Raw genomic sequence first — 21,743 nt, 5'->3', positions numbered from 1 at the left:
GAGTACTCCTAGTGGTAAAATAAAATTCTTTGTGAATACGGCCCCAGATCATTAAAATTGGCCCCTAAGTGTCAAAAGTGTAAATTAAAGTCTCATTCGATATGTTTCCACATTGGGCCTATTAACATTAGAGCAATGGCTTTATAAGTCAAAAACAATAACATTGCCAAAACTAAATAAAGTAATAATAATAATAATAATTCATTTAAAAAAAATTATTCCCTGACTAAGGTGTGATGTGAATCATTTAAACAGCAATCAAATTACCAAATAATCCAGATTTTAATCCAAAAATAAATTAATTGCCTAATTAGAAAAGAGACTTACAGTAGTCTTAACTGAATTGTATATTTGTCTCACATCTCATTTACAAGACTAGCTGAATAAAGGAAAAGAAAGGCAAGACTTTTATTTTATTATATATATATTTTTAATTCTACGATATTCTTCATTCGAGTTTACATGAAAAATACATTGTTATAAAACAAATTCCCTAAAACTAGACTTGCTTTTAAAATCTATTAAGATCGTTTTCATATTATTTTCAAAATAAATAATGTTCTAAAGTGCATATAATGCAATGATACATACTCAACATTCAAAACATAAAGTGAAAAAACTATATGAATATATTTTAGCTTTAACAATATTTTTTTCTGTCAAAATCACAGCTTGCATCCCTTTGCATTCCCATAGAATATGTCAAACCTAAAACAACATTTGTGATAACAATGTTGAATCAATAATCTCTCATATTCCCTAATAATTCAGGTATATTTCAATTATTAGGCATATTCAAAAATCAGCATACCACTGAGGAAGCTTGAAAACCATGATGTTCCAGAGATGGAGCTTGTTAAAGCATTATTGTGTTTTTTTTTTGGAAAGAGGAGGTAAAGTGTGCTGGTCATAGAATGTTTACGTAAACTGCTGAAATTCACAAGATATAAAAACCATAACTAAAAGCTTTGTGATGTTGAACTTACATTTATAATAGTCAAAAGCTCTGTTGTCATTATATGTCCTTAATCAAACTTTATGATTTATATTGCTTTATGGTTCAAGTATGTTTTTTTTGTGTGTGCAAATTTCCTATACTGCTTATTTCCTAATATATATATATATATATATATATATATATATATATTGGCCTTTGAACTGAACTTTCCAGTGCCTCAAAACAAGTGAACGGGGATATTCAAATATCAGCATATGAACCTGGAATCTGTCAAATCTAATTCCACCTTCTCTTCATTTCAAATTCTGGGATTGGATCAATTGCATGTGACATATAGTTGTAGTTTAAGAATTTCCATCAACTAACAACATGTTAATGGGGAACATATAGTGAAATGGCAGTTTATAAATACATCTGTATATAATATAACGTCCAGTAATCCTCATGGTTCCACAGCAGGCTTGGTCCCTCTAAAAGGGGAAACCGGAAAAAGTGGTCAAATATCATAATGCCGCTTCCGGACACAAAGATAGCATACATTTAACGATATATTGACAATAGACTTACATTAACTCTCTGGTGGAGGCAGACAGGAGTTTCTGCGCGAACGGCACATATTTTTCTGTTAAGAAAACCAAGTTACTCTTAGAGAAAAGAAATCCTTTACTTCAAAAGACCAATGTGACAATGAAACGTAGACTGTACCTTCTCATGCAGGCGGAAATGGACGGTTGCATCCGATAGCCATGGGTGCTTCAACGCTTCTGTTGCTCCTATCCTCCAACTACACAAACAGGTTCAGATTTAGGTTCCAATCCATGAACTAATCCCATTATATTATGAGACCGTCGCTCTGTCAACACTAGCATAATGCATTCCAAAATGGGTCACAGGTATGTTCTGACATGATCGGAGGGAATAACGATGCATATAATAACGAACATATAATCATGCATAGTTAAGATGAGGTCACATGTAGCGAAATTTCAGGGGTTTGCATGAGGGCAAATAAAACTTTGCCACTCAGATTTTGCTCGTGTTCAAGTTGGTCATGTGAATTTGCCATGCTGACCAAAAGAAGAATATTTCCCTAATGTGACTGCTCCATTAGGATAGCAAAATAATGCAAAACCAGTTGACTGTCTCTTTAAAGGGGCTATATGTAGAATTCAAAAACCCTTGTTATCAGCGACACCAGTGGCCATTAAGTGAACTGCAGCCAGCAACTTTGCTCACGTAACGTACAAGAGACTGAACGTGATTCAAGGCCCCGATATACTCCTGGTGAAGTTCTTTTTCATTATTTGCTTAGAAGTAATAAGTTTAAAATACCAGTGATATGGCCCATTGTTAACGAATATCAAGACGCGGTGCACACTGCTGAGAGCGGCGTTTAGATGAATATGTAAATAGCTGTTGCGCTCTTTCCTCTCTTTAACAAAGTAACCACAACAAAAACGACAGTGGTGAGAAAACAGCAGTAAAGAAAGCATCTGATCATAGCGATGTGTATATGTTTGCACTATCTTTGCAATTCAGCGGCATCATGTCGAGAGATGAGGTCATTGAAATTACACTGTAATGATAGTTTGATTATAAAGTATATCTGAGACTATAGACTATATAGATGTGAGACAATAGTTTTTAAATGAATTAATCCTGTTTCTTTGGATGGCACATTGATATTACAGAACAGAATGCATCTTTTGCCGTTATCCGGAACATTGTATAAGCATTCATTTCATATCTCATTGAACGGAAGAGAGTCTCTTAGGAGCATAAACGCCACATCCTTTGGATTTTGCCAAGTCCTTCACATAAATCAGTCTACAGGTTTTCATAGACAACCCAGAAAGTTGGGGGGAAAGGTCTAGTTTTTTAAGCTTCGTTGCAAGCTGTTCACACATTGGCAATACAGCGATTAATGCATGCAAATTCTTACATATAGCCCCTTTAATACATGTACGACTCTCTTGTAGTGTACCTTTTATCTACCACGAGGAGTTTGGAAATGAAATCCTTGGCTTCTGGCGAGACTTCTGAGAATTCATCCTCTTCAAAGTTCCACTGGCAGGCCAAAATGTTATTTAGTGTCTCGTTCTCATCGTCCCCAAGGAAGGGTGACAAACCACTGAGCCTATAAAACACAATTTATACACTGAAAAAAAATGGTGTAGGATTTTCTTTGAAGCAATTTACGCGTACACACAAAAAATACAGATAAATGGAAAATAACACATTGAATTAACCCTGAACTTTTGTAGTATTGTATTGTACTCAAATAAAAACATTAAAAAAAAACTTCAAGTGAATCATTTAAAAATAAAATTAAAGCTGCAGTCCGGCACTTTTTTGGGTTTAAAAATATCAAAAAAGACATTTTTGAAAAAAAACGTAACCAGCCAGTGTTCAAAATGATCTGCTTGCCTTACCTCGATTCAAAACGGTAAGCTTGTAATAATGATTTTAATTCCAGTGGTACTGGTGGATTTCCGCGGGAATTTCGAGCATGTCTTTGCGTCATTACGTCACTTCTGTACACATAGAGAAGGAGTCTCGGCTAGCGTGTGTGGATGATGGAGGTGGAGATTTAGCTTAGCACTTGGTATGGCGGATCCCGAAAGTTTAAAGCGACAATCACCAGTGACAACTGGAGATTCACCAGTTGTAAAACCCAAAGACTTCAGACTTCAGATTGGCTACAGAAAAAATATATTTTTCACGTTTTGACGTGATATAAGCAATCGTTAGAATTAATCAGCATGATATAGCCTACTGCAATGCTTACCCCCACCCCCCGAATTTGGTCAGAACAAAAGTGAATGTTACTTACTTGTTCAGATGACATTTTCCGATGAAAATTCTAATGTTGACACTTTCAAAAAGTATACTCTGAGATTGCTGATGAGTGACAGTACAGTATCCACAGCGACGCGGCAGCCTCAATACATTGTGTTCATCCGCGCTGTTTCACGCCGATTTACTACCCACGCACAGTTAATAATTCCGCGAATAACTGCAATTGCAGATTTCTAACAGAGATGGCGACAAAGAGGAAAAACGACGGACTGCAGCTTTAAGGGGAAGTTTTGTTAAAGTGATCATTTTAATTGAGCTAGAACATTTTCAGAGTATACCTGACAGCAAATGCAACTTACAGCATGTACGTAATAACGCCCAGACTCCACATGTCCGTGTTGAACGACACAAAATCATAGTTGACCACCTCAGGCGAGAGAAACTCCGCCGTGCCGAAATTCACTCGTAACTTTTCCCTGGGCTGATACCTGAAGAGAAGGAATGTTTCCCAATTCAAATGCACATTACATACTATCCATGATGTTGCACATATGTATGTGTCAAAGACAACAGTGCCGCAACCATACTTACTTCCTCGCAAGTCCAAAGTCGATGATCTTGACTTTATTAGTTACTCTGCTGATACAAAGAATGTTTTCTGGCTGCCGGCCACAAGAAACAACATGGGTTATAAAGGTTACTGAGGTTATTTGTTTTAAAACTAAGAGGAATGTTGGCTGGTTCCCTCCTGCGAGGGCCATATTTTAAAATGTAAGTGTTGTTATTGTTGCATTGCTTCTGATCTGTGGTTGCACCTTTAGGTCCAGATGGAGGATGTACATTTTGTGCATGTAGCGCAAGCCTTCACAGATCTGCCTGATGAACATCACTGTGTCGAGCTCCATCAACTTGTAGTTCTCGTCAATGATTCTGTCGAAGAGTTCTCCTCCATCAACACTGTTCAGAAGAAGGATCACCACAAAATTAGCTTTCCAATCCTTACTTTTTTAAACAACAGCCACTGTGGCTAGCGGTTTTCCAAAGTTACTAGCCACTCAGCATTTTCGCTGGCCACCATGGGGAAAAACGGCCATATACATATATATTTAATATTATCTCAACGGGTATATTAGGCTGCTTATGATTTACAGTTGTTATTGTCATCACTTCAAAAAATCCCCTCCAATAAAACTAATTTTGAAAACATCCTGTATTATAGAACACGTTTTGTAATTTTATTTGTAATTTTGTAAAATGTAAATTTTTCCTTTTTTATAATTTTTTTCCCTTTTCTCTTTATCCCCACATGTTCGTGTTTATTGTTCTGTATTATTTCCTTTTGTACTGTTTTATAATTATGCAATAAAAAAGGGGGAAAAAAGTATATTAGGATGCTGTCCCTTTAAGACCTGACGCACAGATCCATTATACTGTGACCATCCCCTTGGGGTCTGCCTTGGGGAATCCTGCAATGGGGAATGTCTTGTGTGTGACTGCTGTCTGAAGTGCAAATCTAAGGATAAACAATGAGTCCGCACACCAGAAAGTGCTCCTAAGCTAATTTTAATGATTGCTCACCGCATGTAATGTTTCGGGCCCAAGCCCTTCATCTGAAGTGCAAATCTAAACACGACAATGAACTTGACATTGGCAGGCGGCAGCCCATCACGTACTGTAACTACAGGCGAGACCGAGAGTATAAAAGGGCACATGTGCAATACGTCATCAACTTGTCTTCAGGAGACATGTGCAGGAATGCTTGAAGCATGGCAAAGGGACGCAGCATCTTGTTCCCTATTCCCAAGGAACCATGGTTACATGTGTAAACTTGGACGTTCCCTTTTTGAAAGGGAACTCGCGCTGTTTTCCCTTAGGGTCCCTTGGGGAGCAGAATACCCACGCTGCCATGCTGAAGGGATGAGTGCCCTATTGGAGAATAGAGAGGCTAACACTCAGAACCTCTATAGGCAGCCCTGAAGAGTGGAGGCCTCAACAAGATGCCTACGACACTAACTCCAGGGCAGTTCAGAGAAAGCTCAGGAAGGAGCTAAACTCAGTCTAGCTGGCCCATGAGTTGAGGCTCAGAGACCTACCAATGCTATCCTAGCGGAGCTCTGAAGAGCGGAGGCCCCAGGAAATAACTCTCTCGGCAAACAAGGAGGCTCACAGAAAGCCTTATGCCGCATTCACACCAAATGCGAATAGAGCGTCTGGCGCGAGTGACTTCAATGTTAAGTAAACGTAAAGACGCGTTTACGCGCGTCTAGAGGTCCTGCGGTGCCAATGAGGCGTTTAGCGTAGCGCGGTTGATGCGAATTCGTCTCATTCGCCTGTCCAGTTCGCGCGAATGACACGAATTCAGCGTCTGCCGCGGTACCTGCGAGTGATTTTATTTGGTACTTTTGTGCATTTACGCGCCGCGTTAAGTTAACCAATCAGGAGCCTGCTTGCTGCTGTCGAAGTGATGTGGTGAAGTGACGTGATAAACGTGGGCAGGCCCGCTTCTCAGTTTATAATGTTATTTTATATGTTTGGCCTCAACAAATTATTTTGTAATATGACTAAATGCCTGGTGTGGTTCTAATGTACAACAAAGCACATTTTTGATCACATAACAACTTGATTTCAATATATGAGACATATTCATTTTGTATTGAATGCTATTAATTCCATATCTAAATCTAGATTATATGAAACATTATTATTCTAATGTAAAGACAACCAACATACTTTAGGGTATACAAACAGTTAGTGTCTAGACAGTGTTGTGTGACAGAGAAAAATCACAGGACAGGTTAATTACTTTTGATCCATTTATCATCAAAACAAAAATAAATAATAGATTAGGTGGGTGAGGATGAGGGTGGTCCTTGCTCCGATGCGGGACAACAGGTCATCAAACTGGGCACGGGACAGGCGGAAGTACCGCTGAAAGCGGCCGTCATCCAGACGCAGCTCCTAGCACAGACAGACAACCGCCTAGCACTTGCCCCTCCCTCCCACAAGAAGCGGATTTCGCCTCGGACGCTCAGAGGGAGCCTAACGACTCAGTGTTGCTGCCTGATCAAGGCCTCAGCATAATAACTCTCTGAAGTGAGAGGAGGCCTAACTACATCCCACACACAGGAAAGCTACCAGGGAGGCTCACAGAGACCCTTTCTACTTGACATCGCTATCCAGGCGGAGCTCTGAGTAGCAGATGCCTCTATAACTCGACTCTCTGTAGTGAGAGGAAGCCTGACAACGCTCCATCTAAAAGCAGTAGCCAGGGAGGCTCAGAGAGAGCCTAGCTACTCTGTACTACTGACTGGCTCTGAGGACAGAGGCCACAGCATAACAACTCTCTGAAGTGACAGCTTACAAGGAGGCTCACAGAGCCTACTACCTGATATCGCTATCCTGGTGTAGGTCTGAGAAGCGGAGGCCTCTATAACTCGACTTTCTATAGAGGCCTGACAATGCCTGTGAACGGTGGATGCGTGGCTTTTTCCAAGATCTCTGCACCTCAGTGTGAAGATCTGGGAAAAAAGGAAGACTCGTACGAGCTGGTGGTTTATGCCCTGAGAAAAAACAGTCATTGAGGTGGCCGCACGCTTCTTGCGTTTCCATGGCAGATCTAACCTATCCGCGGTGCATGAACATAATGTCCAAAAACTGTCATATGTGGGGCAGGCGGGCTGAGAGCGCTCAGAAAAATTGTCGTCTTTTGTCAAAAAAAATCACAGTGCTAGTGCTGGCCTTATTATAAACTTGCGAGTTCAGATCGCACATTCAAACACACGGTCTTCTGAAACAATAAGAGGATGACGTATTGCACAGGTGCCCTTTTATACTCTCGGTCTCACCTGTAGTGATAATAAATAATAATAATAATACATTTTATTTGTAATGCACTTTATATTTAAGCAAAATCCCAAAGTGTTACAATTTAAAAACAACCAACCAAAGTAAAAAATCAACCAAAAGGCTGTTATGGGCTGCCGCCTGCCAATGTCAAGTTCATTGTCGTGTTTAGATTTCCACTTCAGACACGGTTGTTAATGTCAAGTCTTGATTATGACAGTACATTACATTAAAATAGTGATTAAAACTATAATACAAATGAAAGCGGATGAAGGCAAAGCTTCAAGATAGTAGCATCTCTACTTTTAGTCAGTCATTCTACAACACTGGAAAGACTAGCCTATAGACGTTTAATAATCCACAGCTCATAAAAAAATCATACAGCCTAGCAAAGGTCTAAAGTATATCTTTTGATTGACATGCTGCATTTACGCCAGTGAAAATCCCACCAAACCCACTACATTTTGTTTCAATTGCATGTAATAAGTAACAGCCATTAAGAATGCACCAATAAAAAGTACATACTATTCAAGTACAAGGATAATGTCGTTCCTGGATTCATAGGCTGCGTAAAGCTGGATCAGGTTGGCATGGTCGAGCTGGTTCATAACCTGAATCTCATTCTTCACCACATCCTATCAGATAAAGCACATTAAGCTATTATTTTATAACTGAGCTCTATGTGGAAATCTTTACATTTGAAAAAAATGCTGGTTGGTTTTTTGTACCTTTTCTTTTTGACTCTTAGCTTTGATTATCTTGGCGGCCAAAGTAAGTCCAGAGGAATTTTCCATGCATCTATGCACCTGACCAAATCGACCTCTGGAAGGAGACAAAAGCAGTAATCGATGACAATTAAGACAACTAGAAGAATCCACATTTTGAGAATCACATTTATCCCCCCCACTATAAAGAAACAGTGAAATTGACATTGGTTCTGAGAAAAGAGATCTTGCAGCATGTGAGCGCAGATATAGACATCTGCAATGACATTCCCACATGTGTAAGTGTGGCTTAAGTGTCCAAATACTTTTTTGAGCCACTGTATATGCAAAACGACATTTTAAGACTTAGAGGTGCAGACCAGTAAAGACTTCAGGGACACTTTTGTAATGCATAGGGTGTCATATTTTTCAGATACTATTCCATTAACAACAAGAAGAACATTCCCTTTGAAGAGATGGATTAACACCTAGTGATTAGTTTCCAGCTGGCGTGGAGGTACAATTTCACATACCCTGAAATCGCTATGTAAAAATAACTGGCTTGACTCTGAAGTTATGAATCGGGTGAGTGGAGACTGACTGCAATGTTACGCAATTAGCCTTTGAGGGGATTAGCAGACTACACTGCCTGAATTTACACTCTCTCTAAAACATTCTGTTCTGAGAAATTGGTTCCAACTTCAAGAAAATACTTCTACAGACCCTCCGAGAATCTCCTGTCGGTTGATAGTGTAGAAGTTGTTAATCTGGTTGGGTTTGGCAGACACAACACGGTGTTTGAAGGGTGCTGGTGGAGGTGGGGTGCAATCTGCAGGACAGTAGAAGATGGAGAACAATGAATAGAAATTTCTGGAAAAGTATGGAGGTTAAACAGTTAACATGCCGACCAGACACATATGTTATGTTTTTGAAAGTTGCTCCCTAATATGAGATGCTTAAATAGTTTTCAAGACTTTTTTGATCATTATCAGCGATACCTGATAATTTGGCCATTATTTGCGATTATTGGCAATTGAAAAATTTTGGGACCACTTTGTGACAGACTTAAATTGAATTATGTATATACATACAGTGAAAGATTTAGACATAATTAACTCAAATATTTCACTGAGAAGTATTCAAATTCTTTGCAATTTGTTTAGTACACAAAGAAATTAAAATTATTATTATACAAATTTCTTTCTAAAAATAAAATTGACTATTTTTTTTAAATGAGTAGGTGTGTCAAACATTTTGAGTGGCATCAGCCATTGAAAAAGCCATTTCGGTCGACCACAGATAGCTAGCTAGCATAAATCAGCCTTAACCAGCATGGAACCAAAAGGATACCGTTTGAATATTAGGATTTTCGGTAGAGATCTCACAATGATGTCTTAAAACATAATAATCCTTAAAGAATCCTCGGACCCTAAATCAAAATCTGAAGTCTCTGATCGCTAGTTTGACATGTTAGCCATCGTTGCGACATGGGGGGGGATCATCTGACAAGCAACAGTTGTTAAGGACTATTATAAATCGTACAGTTTGCACCGGGCTTAGATCATCAAAACATGTTATGACCATGTGTTTATATTATCAACTCCATATTGTTAATTTCAGGGCAATTTTAGCATAAAGAAAGTTTTTTTTTTTTTACGGTTTTAGTTCATGATAATGAACCCTGGTAATTGTTGTAGCAAACTGGTTAATAGGAAATGAATGGTGGATTATGTGACTAAGATATATATTCCATTATTTATTATACATTATGCAATAAACCACTGAGAATCTTACCGACGAAGAAGTGATCATCATCTTCATCCTCATCCTCATAGCTCTCCTTCTTTAGTTTGCTGAAATCCAACTCGATTTCCACACCATCAGCTTTGAAAACACCATGAAGATCCTCGGGTTCCTGTGGCTCTTGCTCACCCTGGTATTGAACCTCATCAACCCTGCTCTTCTTATGGTCCTCCAAACCCACATCTTCTTCTGTTACGCGTCGTTTGCTGCTGGTCGTCACCTCATCCACCTGCTCAGACTCACTGCTGAAACAACAGAATCAGAAAAGCGGGTGAAGACATCCGGTCTCATTCACTATAGCCGTGCAGTTTGTGCCTGTATAAATGTTTTCACACAAAAATCAGGCTTAAACTTTTTCTCAATCAAAGACTCCTGGTAGTCTTAGAAACATGTTATGTGTTTACATATGTATATATTAAAGGGGTCATGACATGTTTTTTTTTATTTCATTATTATGTTCCCTTAGGTGCAAATATAGTATTACTATAGTTTTTTTTACCAAAAACTTTTAAAATTTAGTGATTTATGACCTTTTCCCACCCTGTTTCTCATCCTCTGATTCAAACAGTCTGTTTTGGGGGTGTTTCCCCTTTAAGAGTTCAGTGTTAACGCCCACTGTTATGATTGGCTAACGTCAGTGCCTATGCATCAATTATTAACGCCCCCAGCCAGAACGTTTGCGGATTCGGCGCAACTGTTTAATAGCGGGTGATGCATGCGAAGCGATGGCTCTTGCAATGATAAAACCTTATTATGTTTGAGCCAGAATCAGAGGGAAATGAACGATCACCACAACAACGAAGACTGGATCAGCCCGTGTCCACATGGAAAGTGAAACTATTTTGAATTAATAAAAAAAAATTAACCCGAGACACTTGAAAACAGATTATTGTTGCATAATTATCATATAGCCTAATTTGCTAACAGTTTAACATTATTTAACTAATTCCAATGAAATGATAGGGTGTACCACGGACAAAAATGCATGCACAGGCCATATTTGAAGATGCAGCATTGATAAAGGCAACATTTTTAATTTTCTATCACATGTAGGCCTACTAGAAAGGCGACATATTTTCAAGATTCTCTTATACAAATGTGTTTATATTAGCCATGGTAAAAAGTAAGTTTGCGTCGTCGTTGTTGAGCCCAGAATATTCGGCACGGACTTATCTTTGAGCAACAGTTTTCTGGCAAAGCCAAGCATCATATTGGGATTTTTTCCTCAAAACAGTCATCCTTAAATGTATAGAACACTGCCGTGACTGGGACGTCCGCAAAAAATAAAGTGCATCCATTTTCCCCTGACGACTGGATCTTTCAGCGTATTTAAAAAGTAGTTTAAAGTTTTAAATACATTACTTACAGTTTGCGTCGTCGATGTTGAGCCCAGAACAGTCGGCACGGACTTATCTTTGAGCAACAGTTTTCTGGCAAAGCTCAAAACAGTCATCCTTCACATGTATAGAACAAACGCTTAAACTAACACTGCCGTGACTGAGACGTCTGCAAAAAATAAAGTGCTTCCATTTTCCCTGACGTCTGGATCTTTCGCAGCGTATTCAAAGATGTTGTTTGTCCACAGCCAGGAACAGCACATCTGCGGCATCGTAATTTCCCTGTACACAGACCCACTCGGCTCGCTGTCCGTCGACTGAACACTTGTGAGGCGCGCAGCGCGCGGGCGCGACAATGATACGAAATGAGCGTAGTTGCCTTGCGCTTAAAGCGTAACTGTCTTCTGCTGGAGGCGGTCATTATGCAAACGCCGGTACGTCACTTCGTACCGTGACGTCACTTCTTACCATGGATCCAGAACGAGCTGTATTTAGAGCTTGATTAAATAAATGATTCGTTTATAATGGGGAGGACGTCTTAAGCTATGAAACTTGCAGGACGTTTTAATGGTACAAAGACCTCTTATATACCAAAAGATCAAGGCAAATTTGGTTTCTCATGTCATGACCCCTTTAACAAGTTATGTTTTTTAAAATACTAATATAAACTGAATAAGTGACCAACACTTTTTAGAATATGTTTGATCTTGGTTAGGAACTGCATATACAGTTCAGCTAATCACATAGTCTAGGCATACTATATAATAAAGGTGTTCTAAGAATAGCACTATTAAAAAACCTTGCTGCAGGTAAAACCTCACTCCCCTGGCCCCAAGACGCGCACTAGCGACTGACGCTAAAGACGGCGGTCTAGCAACTTTGTTAGCATCCCCGCTCCCATGCCGGAGATGCCAGTTCGAATCCCAGTTGGGGAGGGTCGAGTAGGACCGGTTACACAAGAGCATTACTGATGTTTGGCTGATGGAGTATGGCTCACATTTAGCCTTGTAATTAATCTAAAAAGGTGTTCAATAAAGGTTTAGGTCTTTGTTTTTATTATTTCTATTGGTCATTCTTTAATTACATAATAAGGACTAGATGTTACAATCCCAACTGATTCAGTCCGATTCCTGTTTTGAGTGAGTTTTGAGGTATGCTCTTAGTTGAGGGGTTTCGTAAGTGACCACTTAGTGATGTTTCCTCCTATACGACACATCTTCAATTGTGCACCTTGGTTTCGGCCATTTACCACAAGACACTCTCTGCCAAGGCAGGTCCACCACAGGCTCATCAGACTTGGGTGTGTGTCGCAAGGGGACTGAGTGGTCATTTGATTCCCCATGCTGTCTCCTTTCTTTATATATATATATATATATATATATATATATATATATAATGTATAGTCGCCTACATTTTACCATTGAAACGCATTTAAAAGAGGTTGTGACTAAACCTCATAACTCCATTGACAACTCAAACTGTCAGTCAATCTGTCGCCATGTGCGTATTACGTTGCTTCCTGATATCACGTGCGCAAACACAATCTATATATATAACCTATATATAACAGTTAGGTTCGGTCGAACGTTGTATTAATCAAAATAATTAAATTCTGATTCTATTCTGTTGGTAATAGGCAGTTACCTAAAGCTAAAATAAATATTGTGCCTCTAAGAAATGCTTTCGAGCTTTTGATCTGAATGGTTTGCGGAAAGCCAAAGACTTGTCCCACCCCCTACAACGCAATTGAATGCTTTTTCAAGCACCTCCATATTTTTACAAAAAAAAACACGGGAAACTACTTTTAAATAGGAAAAGACTGAATATTTATGTACATATTTACAGCGGATCTATTCGCACGGGATTAGTATTACCTGAGGGAATTTTTCCGCACCGTTTTACAGAAGGTAAAAGTCACCGTAATCTTTACTGACAATGGACTAAAATCACTGAGAAGCTATGGTAAAAATTACTTTACCCAACCTCTCCATGTTAAACTAACCCGTCTGAATAGGGCTTTAGTCTGGGATTTGTCGTCTTATTGAAGCAAATATGCTGATCGCTGGTAAAAATCCTCGTAACTACATTTAAGCTCGATTTTCATAATATGTTATTATAATGACACATACAAGTGTCTGACCATTTAAGCCACAATACCAACATTGACGATACATTGTTTAATTATATCACCAACGTCATAGCTACTTATATGACCTTATTGTGTTCCTATAGGACTTAAGCTCAAGTTTTACCTTAATTGTGAGTACTGTTAATATTATATCCAGTTTTAATATGCCATTTAAAGCAATGCATATTTGTGCAATTTTGTTATAAAAAGGTTGGGAAACACTGATCTAGAATGCAGTAGGATTGAGGTTTGTAATTATTTGAATTATTGGAATAGCCAAACATGTTACTTAGATGGGGGTTTCCACATACTTTTGGTCATGTGGTGTATGACATACACCAGATTCACAGCTTACCTTTGCGCTGAGTTCTCAGTTGGTGTAGGCGGATCAATTGGTGTATGCGGCTCTGTGTCAGTAATGTCAGGTTCTGAAGGAACAGTTGGTGTAGGCGGCTCTGTGTCAGTAATGTCAGGTTCTGAAGGAACAGTTGGTGTAGGCGGATCAATTGGTGTATGCGGCTCTGTGTCAGTAATGTCAGGTTCTGAAGGAACAGTTGGTGTAGGCGGCTCTGTGTCAGTAATGTCAGGTTCTGAAAGAACCTCAGTAGACGTCTTGTCCTCCGTACCCTCTTCCTCCTGATCTTTGAGTATGTCAGTGGCCTTTACGGGCATATCCTTAGTCTCTTCTTCTGCTAATTGTTGTGTTTCAACTTGGATCTCCTCTATCTTTGGCTCTGTGTCTATTATCTCATCTTCTTTCAGAGTGACCTCTGGAGTGACCTCTTTCTCTTCTTCTGAGTTATTTTCTTGTTCAGGTTCAAGCATCTTGGCTTCTTCCAGTATAAGTTCTTGCAGAATGGGAGTATTTGAGCCATCCTCAGATTTCTTCACGTGTGCTTCACAATTTTCCTGATGTTGGGATGCTTCAGAGCGATCTATATTCTCTTGATTTAGTTTCCGAACCTCCTCAAGCAACAGAGTCTGTTTCCTCAAAGAGATTGTATCAACTGCAATATGAACATAATAAAGAAAAAGTGAAAATTGTGTTAAATGTGTCACACTTTTTTTGCATTTTGTTTTGTGCTGTATTTACCAGTTGAATCAGGGGGTTTCTTCTTCTTCTGTGCTTTGAGGCCTTTGAAGCTCAGATGAAACTTCCCATCTTTACCTTTGTGATCTTTTTGCTTTGGAGCCAAATGAAAATATTGTAAAGAAGTAAGATGAGAAAACAATATTTCTCGTCAACATAACGGTAATGTGTACCGAATTTATGCAATTATTCAGGGTCGCTAATAATTTGTGTAAAAAGCATGGTTCATGAACCTACAAAGTTAGTACATTTGAAGCAAATATTTTGATCCAAGATGCTTGAGGTTGTAAGTAGACTCAGAATGTTGGGTTCAGATTTCCGATTCCCTTTAGCGCCTTTAGTAGAGGTAGTTTTCTGTCACAGACACAATATAAGTGGGATGGGTTGTTAGGAAGCACAGTTAGTCTGGGATAGCCAAATGTTACATGAAAATAAACTCTTGGCTTCTCTTCGTGCAATGATGCAGGAAGCAAATATACAACAATGAATACAATACAACACAGTAGTAACTGAATAATAAAATGAATTAATGAAACAATCAATAAATATATTGTTCAAAATAATTACAAATGTGACAATTATGCACAACATGTCAATTATACAATTGTTATTCTACGTGTTAGGGCATGAAAGTGTGAGTTTAATTTGATTGCCATATGAAATACCAATAAGGAAGGCATAAATGGCATGGTTCCCCTAACGTGGCACCATCACTTGAAGCCTTTCCCTTACATAGCTTGGCTGATGATATGTAGGCGATCTACAATAGCACAACACATGTTATGTTGAAGGCCAAACAGTGTGGGGTGGGGTTTCATCTAGTTGAAACTATAGCCCAACACACACATCCAGATGACTTTATCTATTTCCTTTTTCTAGGAAATATTCTCATTTCCATTTATTCTCATCATGAAGGCCAAATTAGTCATGTGCTTCAAAGTTAATTTAACTTCAGTGACTGGTGTAAATACCATGCGAGTGTCTACATTTTAAAGACCTTTCAAAATGGCACCATACCTTCTATGTCTACTTGAAGCTTCCATGTAATGAATGGAAATGTTTAAATCACAACATTGCTTATTTTACTATATTGATGATGATGACATTTTATTGATGAAATGCCACTATTTCACCTCTTTGTACTGTATACTCAGACAACCGAGCATTGTCTAATCTTCCATACTTGAGATTTAACTCACCTTGGTAAGGAGAGGCTCACTGTTATCTGACGCTTGGCATTTGGTGAACAGTTTGATTTTACTATCCTTGGACCTGAGGGCCGTTTTGCTTTTTCGAGAAGCCGGCCCTTTGAACATAATATCCATAATTTTGGAAGTTTTCACTGTTTCTCCAATAAAGCTGACAACCTGCTGAATGCTCGTCACCAGTCTCTCCATTCCCTCCAGCTTTTGGGTTTGCTGTTCTGAGCGTTGATTTACTGCCAACATGATGCTGTTCATTTCTTGGCACATTTCCTTCATCTCATTGGCAGGTACTGTACGAATAACTGGAGGAAAATGGATCTCCTCCTTTTCCACTTTTAGAGTTTCTACATCTTTCTCAATTCCATCAATGTCCTGAGACATGCCATCAAGTCGGCTAAGAACTTTTTCCTGGATGCTTATGAGCCTGTCCATTTTGCTACTCAAGGACTCAATCCTGACCTGAAGCAGGTCAATACCTGTGCTAGAGTCAGCAGAACTCATGGTAGTATTAAAGATCTCAACTAAAACCAACCAGACTTCTGGAAAACCTAACAGAGATTGACCTGCAGAAGATGAAGCCAGCTCAATCTGGGTATTCAAAAAGACGGCAATAATCCAACAATGAACCAAGCGGAAAACTCAGACAACATCAAAGCCGGACAAATACAAGACATTTTAAATCCCCCAATAACAAGTTAATATGTCCATCTCTTCTTCTCCATTGAACACTCTATGTACCTCTACAAAGGGGAGGTCACATTAAGAATGGAATGAGCCGGTCTCAGTAAATGTAACTGGTATGGGGGGTTTTGCGTCAGCAGCTCCCGGGGAGGGGCTATGTTTGGCTCAGGAATTGCTGTGTGATATCTTAGAAGCTTTGAGTGCTAAAGCCATGGCAGATGCCTCCCTGCCAGGTGTCAAAGGGGCCCCGGAGACACTCGGTTTCCAGAAAGGGCTGCTCAGAAAATGAATGGAAAGAAACTTGAGTACTGACTTCTCTTTCACCTTGAGAGGTTCGATCAGAGACGTCATGTTATTTAAGATTTCTCGTTGATGGAACTTCCCAGAAATTCCAAGGGCTCATATTCTGCAGGAATGAAGCCAGGAGTCGGGAAAGCCAAGAGCACATGGAGAGGTCAATAAAAAAATTATGGGGAAAATACGGAACAAAAATATAGAGTCCCCTAAAGGGGACATGGTGATTGAAAAAAACATGAGATTGGAGGTAAAATGCTTTTGCATTCTCACAAAAAAGTATTTCGTTCTTCTGAGAAACTTTGTTCTCTCTCAAAAGTATGGCATTCCCCCAATTGGGTTTGCTTGTAAAACATCTGCATTCTCTCGTAAAACAATTGCGTTACGATGAGAAATATTGTGTTCCCTCCCAAAAGCACTGAAATATAGGTTTTCCTCCTACCTTACATTATTTCAGTCACAAATGTTTTGTGAGAGAATTTCTTGGGGAAAGACAAAAGTTTTGCAAAAGAGTTCAAAACCACTGAAATATATATATATATATTCTCCCATCTCATTCATTTATTTACTATAAGTAGGTCCCATTAGGGACTACATACAAAAATACCAGAGTTTCTTTTTATTGAATAAGATCATGTATCCTCTTATGTACAGACAAACTAGTAAATGGTATCACACTACTATTGGAAAAGAAGAGTCTGTGAAAGACTTTTAACCCTCTCTCGATTGAAACTAGAGCTAGTGCCAGTGTTCTGACCGATTCACCCTCTCCCAAGGCTGCCAGGTATGTGCAACAAAACTAGGCCAAATACCAATCAAAATTAGCCCAATGCGATTTTCTTCATCGGTGGGTTGGTCTGGCACCAAATTTGTACGTTCAGGGGGTTTGAAACGGAAACCCACAGAAAAAAAAAAACAGTAAAGCTTACTCATCCACAGTTAAGACAGTTACGGATCAATTTTAACTAAGAGGTTGAAACACGAAGCCCCCCTCCACCCTCTCAAACTCTGCCCCATACTACAGTTCACTTGACCTAGTTATAGTGTAGTAGTCCCGTGTGCATTTCAAATCAGTGTTCCTTTTTTATATTTCTTAAATGTCCTTCTTACTAGACTAAAAGAATAGCATTAGAACACTCAGAGGTGCCATCCCAACACCATAGTCACTGTTTCAAAGTCACAGGCATCATTTGACCTAATAACTCGCAAAATTGTATGTTTAAACAAGGGCTGGGCGAGTCTCAAGAGAAAAAGACTTCTGTTGTCTATTTTCATAATGTACTGGCAGTGGACATCTGACACTGACGGTGCTGTGAACAACGGTATCAAAGTGAGACCAGGGTGTGCATCACCTGTCTTTGGACACTAACAGATGACAGTTGAAATGTAGACGGCAGTCACTCTATGCTATGTTGTCTAAGACAAAATAGATACTGTGTGACAATGCAGCACAAATATGTTCAAGGACAACTCAACTAATCAAAATGCAATCAGTCGACACTTGCTTTATAAAAACGATTAGTTTAATGCACCTTTGTATAGGAACCTGGATACATTGTTAGGGCAAACTAACATTAGAATTAGAAGGGAAAAGATTTTCAGCATAGTTAGTAGACTTACTCCATCTTTAAATGAGAGACCGTCTCAAAACATTATCACTTTCTCATTGAATCACACGAAAGACAAACATGGCAAGGGAAAAGTCACCCACAGTTTTCAAAAATATTTATTGACATACATGATTGTTAATGGCATATATGATTTAGCAATGGTTACAGAAATCAAATCTAAATGTTGGTGCTGTCAGGGTACGCAATGTGCGTACTCTGCGTACAGGCAAGGACGCCACTGTTCCAGTGTGAGTTTGATTGACAGCAAATTTTGATATGTTCAGCCCATCAGCATATCCAAGAAAAAAACATCAGCTATCTTAGCCAGAGTATAAATTTGGACAGTCGGAGTAACACAAAACGGCAGAGGCCAGTACCATTTCAAGACAACAAAACCGTGAGACTGATGACTAAACGGGAGCTAGCACAAAAACTCTCTTGAGTTTATATTACTAGCAGTTTACAATGAAACTTGATAGATAGGAGGTAATACAGCCATACTGAGAATTAAGCCAAGTCTTACTGTGCGTAGCTGCGGTGAGCAAGTGACAAACACAGCTGCGCTGCTAGTTATGGCAGCGTGGAGAAAAAAAAGCTGCACAGCTGCCCAAGATGACATACACTGCATTCAGGCCATTCATTTACTGATATGAAAGCTAAATAACACATGTTGTGCAGTAATGAATACGCAGCTACAGAGATTGAGGCATACTGTGTCACCTCTTGGACAAGGTGAGACAAATGTTTTGAAGCCTGAACTAGGGCTGAATTCCCCAAACAGGTCCAAGCACGAATTGTTCTTTTGGCAAGATGAAAAGTTTAAGTTGGGTAAACGGATACACACAAGAGGGCTATTGCTACAGGACGATGGAAGCACATGAAGACCCTGTGCTAGAAAAAAAATCCAATGGAAACCTGGGTTTGAATATTTGTTTCGTATGTCACCCATCAGACAACATCAATGTTAAATGTCTTTTTGAAAACCTGATTAAGATCACCATTTCTATGAATGTTTTTACCATTAACATTACTTTACAGTTTATGCAATAATTTGATACTGTAAACGCCAATTACAGTATATTTGCAATGAAAGCTTCCAAGGTATACCAAGGCTGGTGTAGTCCTGAAATACAGATAAAAAATATTGAACCAATATTTGATCTCAGCTTTTAACGGACAACTTAACAATTAAGTATTACATCCAATGTGTTTATTTTTGGACATTCCATTTACTGTGACAGCGTTTTTGGTCATTTTATTGTTTTAAATGGCCCTCCGATAAACTTTGATGAAATTGTTACATCAGTGCATCCACTCTATACCCAAAACCCATTGCCAAGTTTGACAGTAATTTTTGGTCGTCAATTGTTGTAGAGTGGGGATGTTTGGCTAGAAACTCTACTTTTCCTACACCATATAATGATGTTCTTTCTTCTCTGAAATACAAAATGCGTTCAGCTGCTTTGTCCAAATAATGAAAATCAATGGGGTCCAAAGGTTTCTAGCTCCAAAAAGTAGGCCTATATAAAAGTAGAGAACAAGTAATGACACAACTCCAGTGGTTTAATCTTAGTCTTCTGAGGTACAATCACTTTGTATGATGTAAAAATACAATCACTTTGTATGATGAAAACAGGTAAATTTAAGTGGTTATTCACTCTTAAATCTCTGTACTAATCTAGCTAATAATTTAAACTTGGCATTGTGTACAATGGATATTGTTGGCTCTTATGACAAATTGCTTGTGATCTTCCTTTGTGTTCAACAGAAGAAAGACATTCATACAGGTTTGGAACAACTTGCGGGTGAGTAAATGATGACAGAATTTTCCTTTTTGGGTGAACTATTCCTTCAAATCTTCTTTTGTGTCCCACAGGAGAAAAAAACCCCACAAGTTTCAACAGAATGAGGGTGGGCAAATATACTGTATGTATACGGAAAGAGAGAAGAGCAGTTTTTATGTTGTTTATAATACTTGATTTATGAATTACAGAGAGTCCCAAAAAGAGCGAGAGATGGACACATATAAACACAGTGTGAGTTAGTTCAGTGTGACGTCGCACCACCCATTCACAGCAGGGGAGCCTTGAGCAGCCCCCTCCATCTAGCCAGAACACTTTGTCCCAGGACATTTGGGGATGGTTTGCAACCCCTTGGCCCTCAGTTCCAATATCAGTTTGCCTGCCAACCACTCAACTTTCCAGTGACGGAACCAAGACATGACACGTGCCCAAAGGATAGGTAACATACAAGCTGTCCTCAGGGCTAGTGTAGTAGTCTGAAGCTCATGTGGATACAGTACACATACAACCTCTGTATGCTTATCTAGTAGAAGAATAGAATTTAATATCAAATAAGGGGAGAAAAACTGTCTTTGCATGTCATTGCACTGTAGTTAAAAAGCTTGAGCTAATTGGCTTTTAGTGCCTCAACACATTTGTGCTGTATTTTGAAAATGTCAAAAAATTTGGATGAAAACCCCCAAGATTTGATAAGAAGCTAATGTAAGGACCACAAATGGCTTGTAACTGCATTGCACTACCAACAGTATGTAATAATTCTGAATATTATATTTGATTAGTCTGTTCAGTCATTGCTTCAACTGTCCAGTTTACAATAATTTTATTTGAGCTAAAGCTTAAAGGGATACTTCACCGCAGGAAAGATGAATGTGTATTTAAATTGGATCATTTATGTAGTAGAAATGTGAAATTATTTTTGAAGTTGGTGCCTTCTAGACTGAGAAAAGCCAGAAAATATATTTTTGGCTCATGTGGATGAAAGACAACAACTCCCAGAATGCACTTGCTTCGCTGCCCTACAAGGCCACGCCTACCGGTTACAGAGGCCAGAATCGAAATAATTGATACAAATAGGTTACTAGTTGACTCGAAACTGAAAAGACGCTGTTTTATCGTTCTGTGACTAGTCTGCCCGGGCTCTTCCTCCTGACTGCCGGGCAGGTCTCGCTCCTCTGCTGCAGCGGCTGCTCCGGCCGCCTCTGGTTCCTCCATCGTCTGCGGCTGTTCCTCGCTGTGTTGCGGCTTGTGCGGGTGGCCACGAGCATCGGATTCACGCTTCGGCTTTTGGTTTCTGCGGTCGCCTTTCACTATGTTTACATGCATGGTAGCATGGTAATTCAAAAATACTACAACCTGGTTTTTCTCAGGAGGTCTCCCATCCAGGTACTGACCAGGCTCAGCCCTGCTTGGATTCAGTGGGCAACCAGTCTTGGACTACAGGGTGATATGTCTGCTGGATGCCTCAAACAAAATTCTTGAAAACTATTAA

The 21,743-nt window shown here is 39.2% G+C and overlaps 1 protein-coding gene across 6 annotated transcripts in view; it reads right to left on the bottom strand.

The window, feature by feature from the left end:
* Window positions 1–1,118: 1,118 nt before the first annotated feature.
* mylk4a (myosin light chain kinase family, member 4a) overlaps window positions 1,119–21,743 on the bottom strand; it is a 36,066-nt gene continuing 15,441 nt past the window's right edge. Inside the window, exons 1-16 of one of the 6 annotated variants that reach the window (XM_079612530.1) lie at window positions 15,862–16,641; window positions 14,900–15,016; window positions 14,666–14,756; window positions 14,017–14,579; window positions 13,928–13,974; window positions 10,099–10,352; window positions 9,028–9,133; window positions 8,329–8,422; window positions 8,126–8,235; window positions 4,573–4,714; window positions 4,349–4,419; window positions 4,117–4,245; window positions 2,943–3,095; window positions 1,664–1,742; window positions 1,526–1,580; window positions 1,119–1,428 (exon numbers count right to left, since the gene is read on the bottom strand). In XM_079612530.1, the coding sequence (XP_079468656.1) occupies window positions 1,527–1,580; window positions 1,664–1,742; window positions 2,943–3,095; window positions 4,117–4,245; window positions 4,349–4,419; window positions 4,573–4,714; window positions 8,126–8,235; window positions 8,329–8,422; window positions 9,028–9,133; window positions 10,099–10,352; window positions 13,928–13,974; window positions 14,017–14,579; window positions 14,666–14,756; window positions 14,900–15,016; window positions 15,862–16,368 (2,517 nt within the window). In that variant the 5' untranslated portion in view covers window positions 16,369–16,641 and the 3' untranslated portion in view covers window positions 1,119–1,428; window position 1,526. Of the gene's footprint in view, window positions 1,429–1,525; window positions 1,581–1,663; window positions 1,743–2,942; window positions 3,096–4,116; window positions 4,246–4,348; window positions 4,420–4,572; window positions 4,715–8,125; window positions 8,236–8,328; window positions 8,423–9,027; window positions 9,134–10,098; window positions 10,353–13,927; window positions 14,580–14,665; window positions 14,757–14,899; window positions 15,017–15,861; window positions 16,646–21,743 lie in introns of those variants that run through there. The other 5 variants (XM_079612531.1, XM_079612528.1, XM_079612529.1 and 2 more) reach the window with 5 other exon arrangements.

This window comes from Phoxinus phoxinus, assembly GCF_949152265.1.
Source record: "Phoxinus phoxinus genome assembly, chromosome: 5".
Classification (NCBI taxonomy): Eukaryota; Metazoa; Chordata; class Actinopteri; order Cypriniformes; family Leuciscidae; genus Phoxinus; species Phoxinus phoxinus.
Note: the sequence above shows the minus strand (reverse complement) of the source record. Positions and strands in the feature narration are given on the sequence as shown.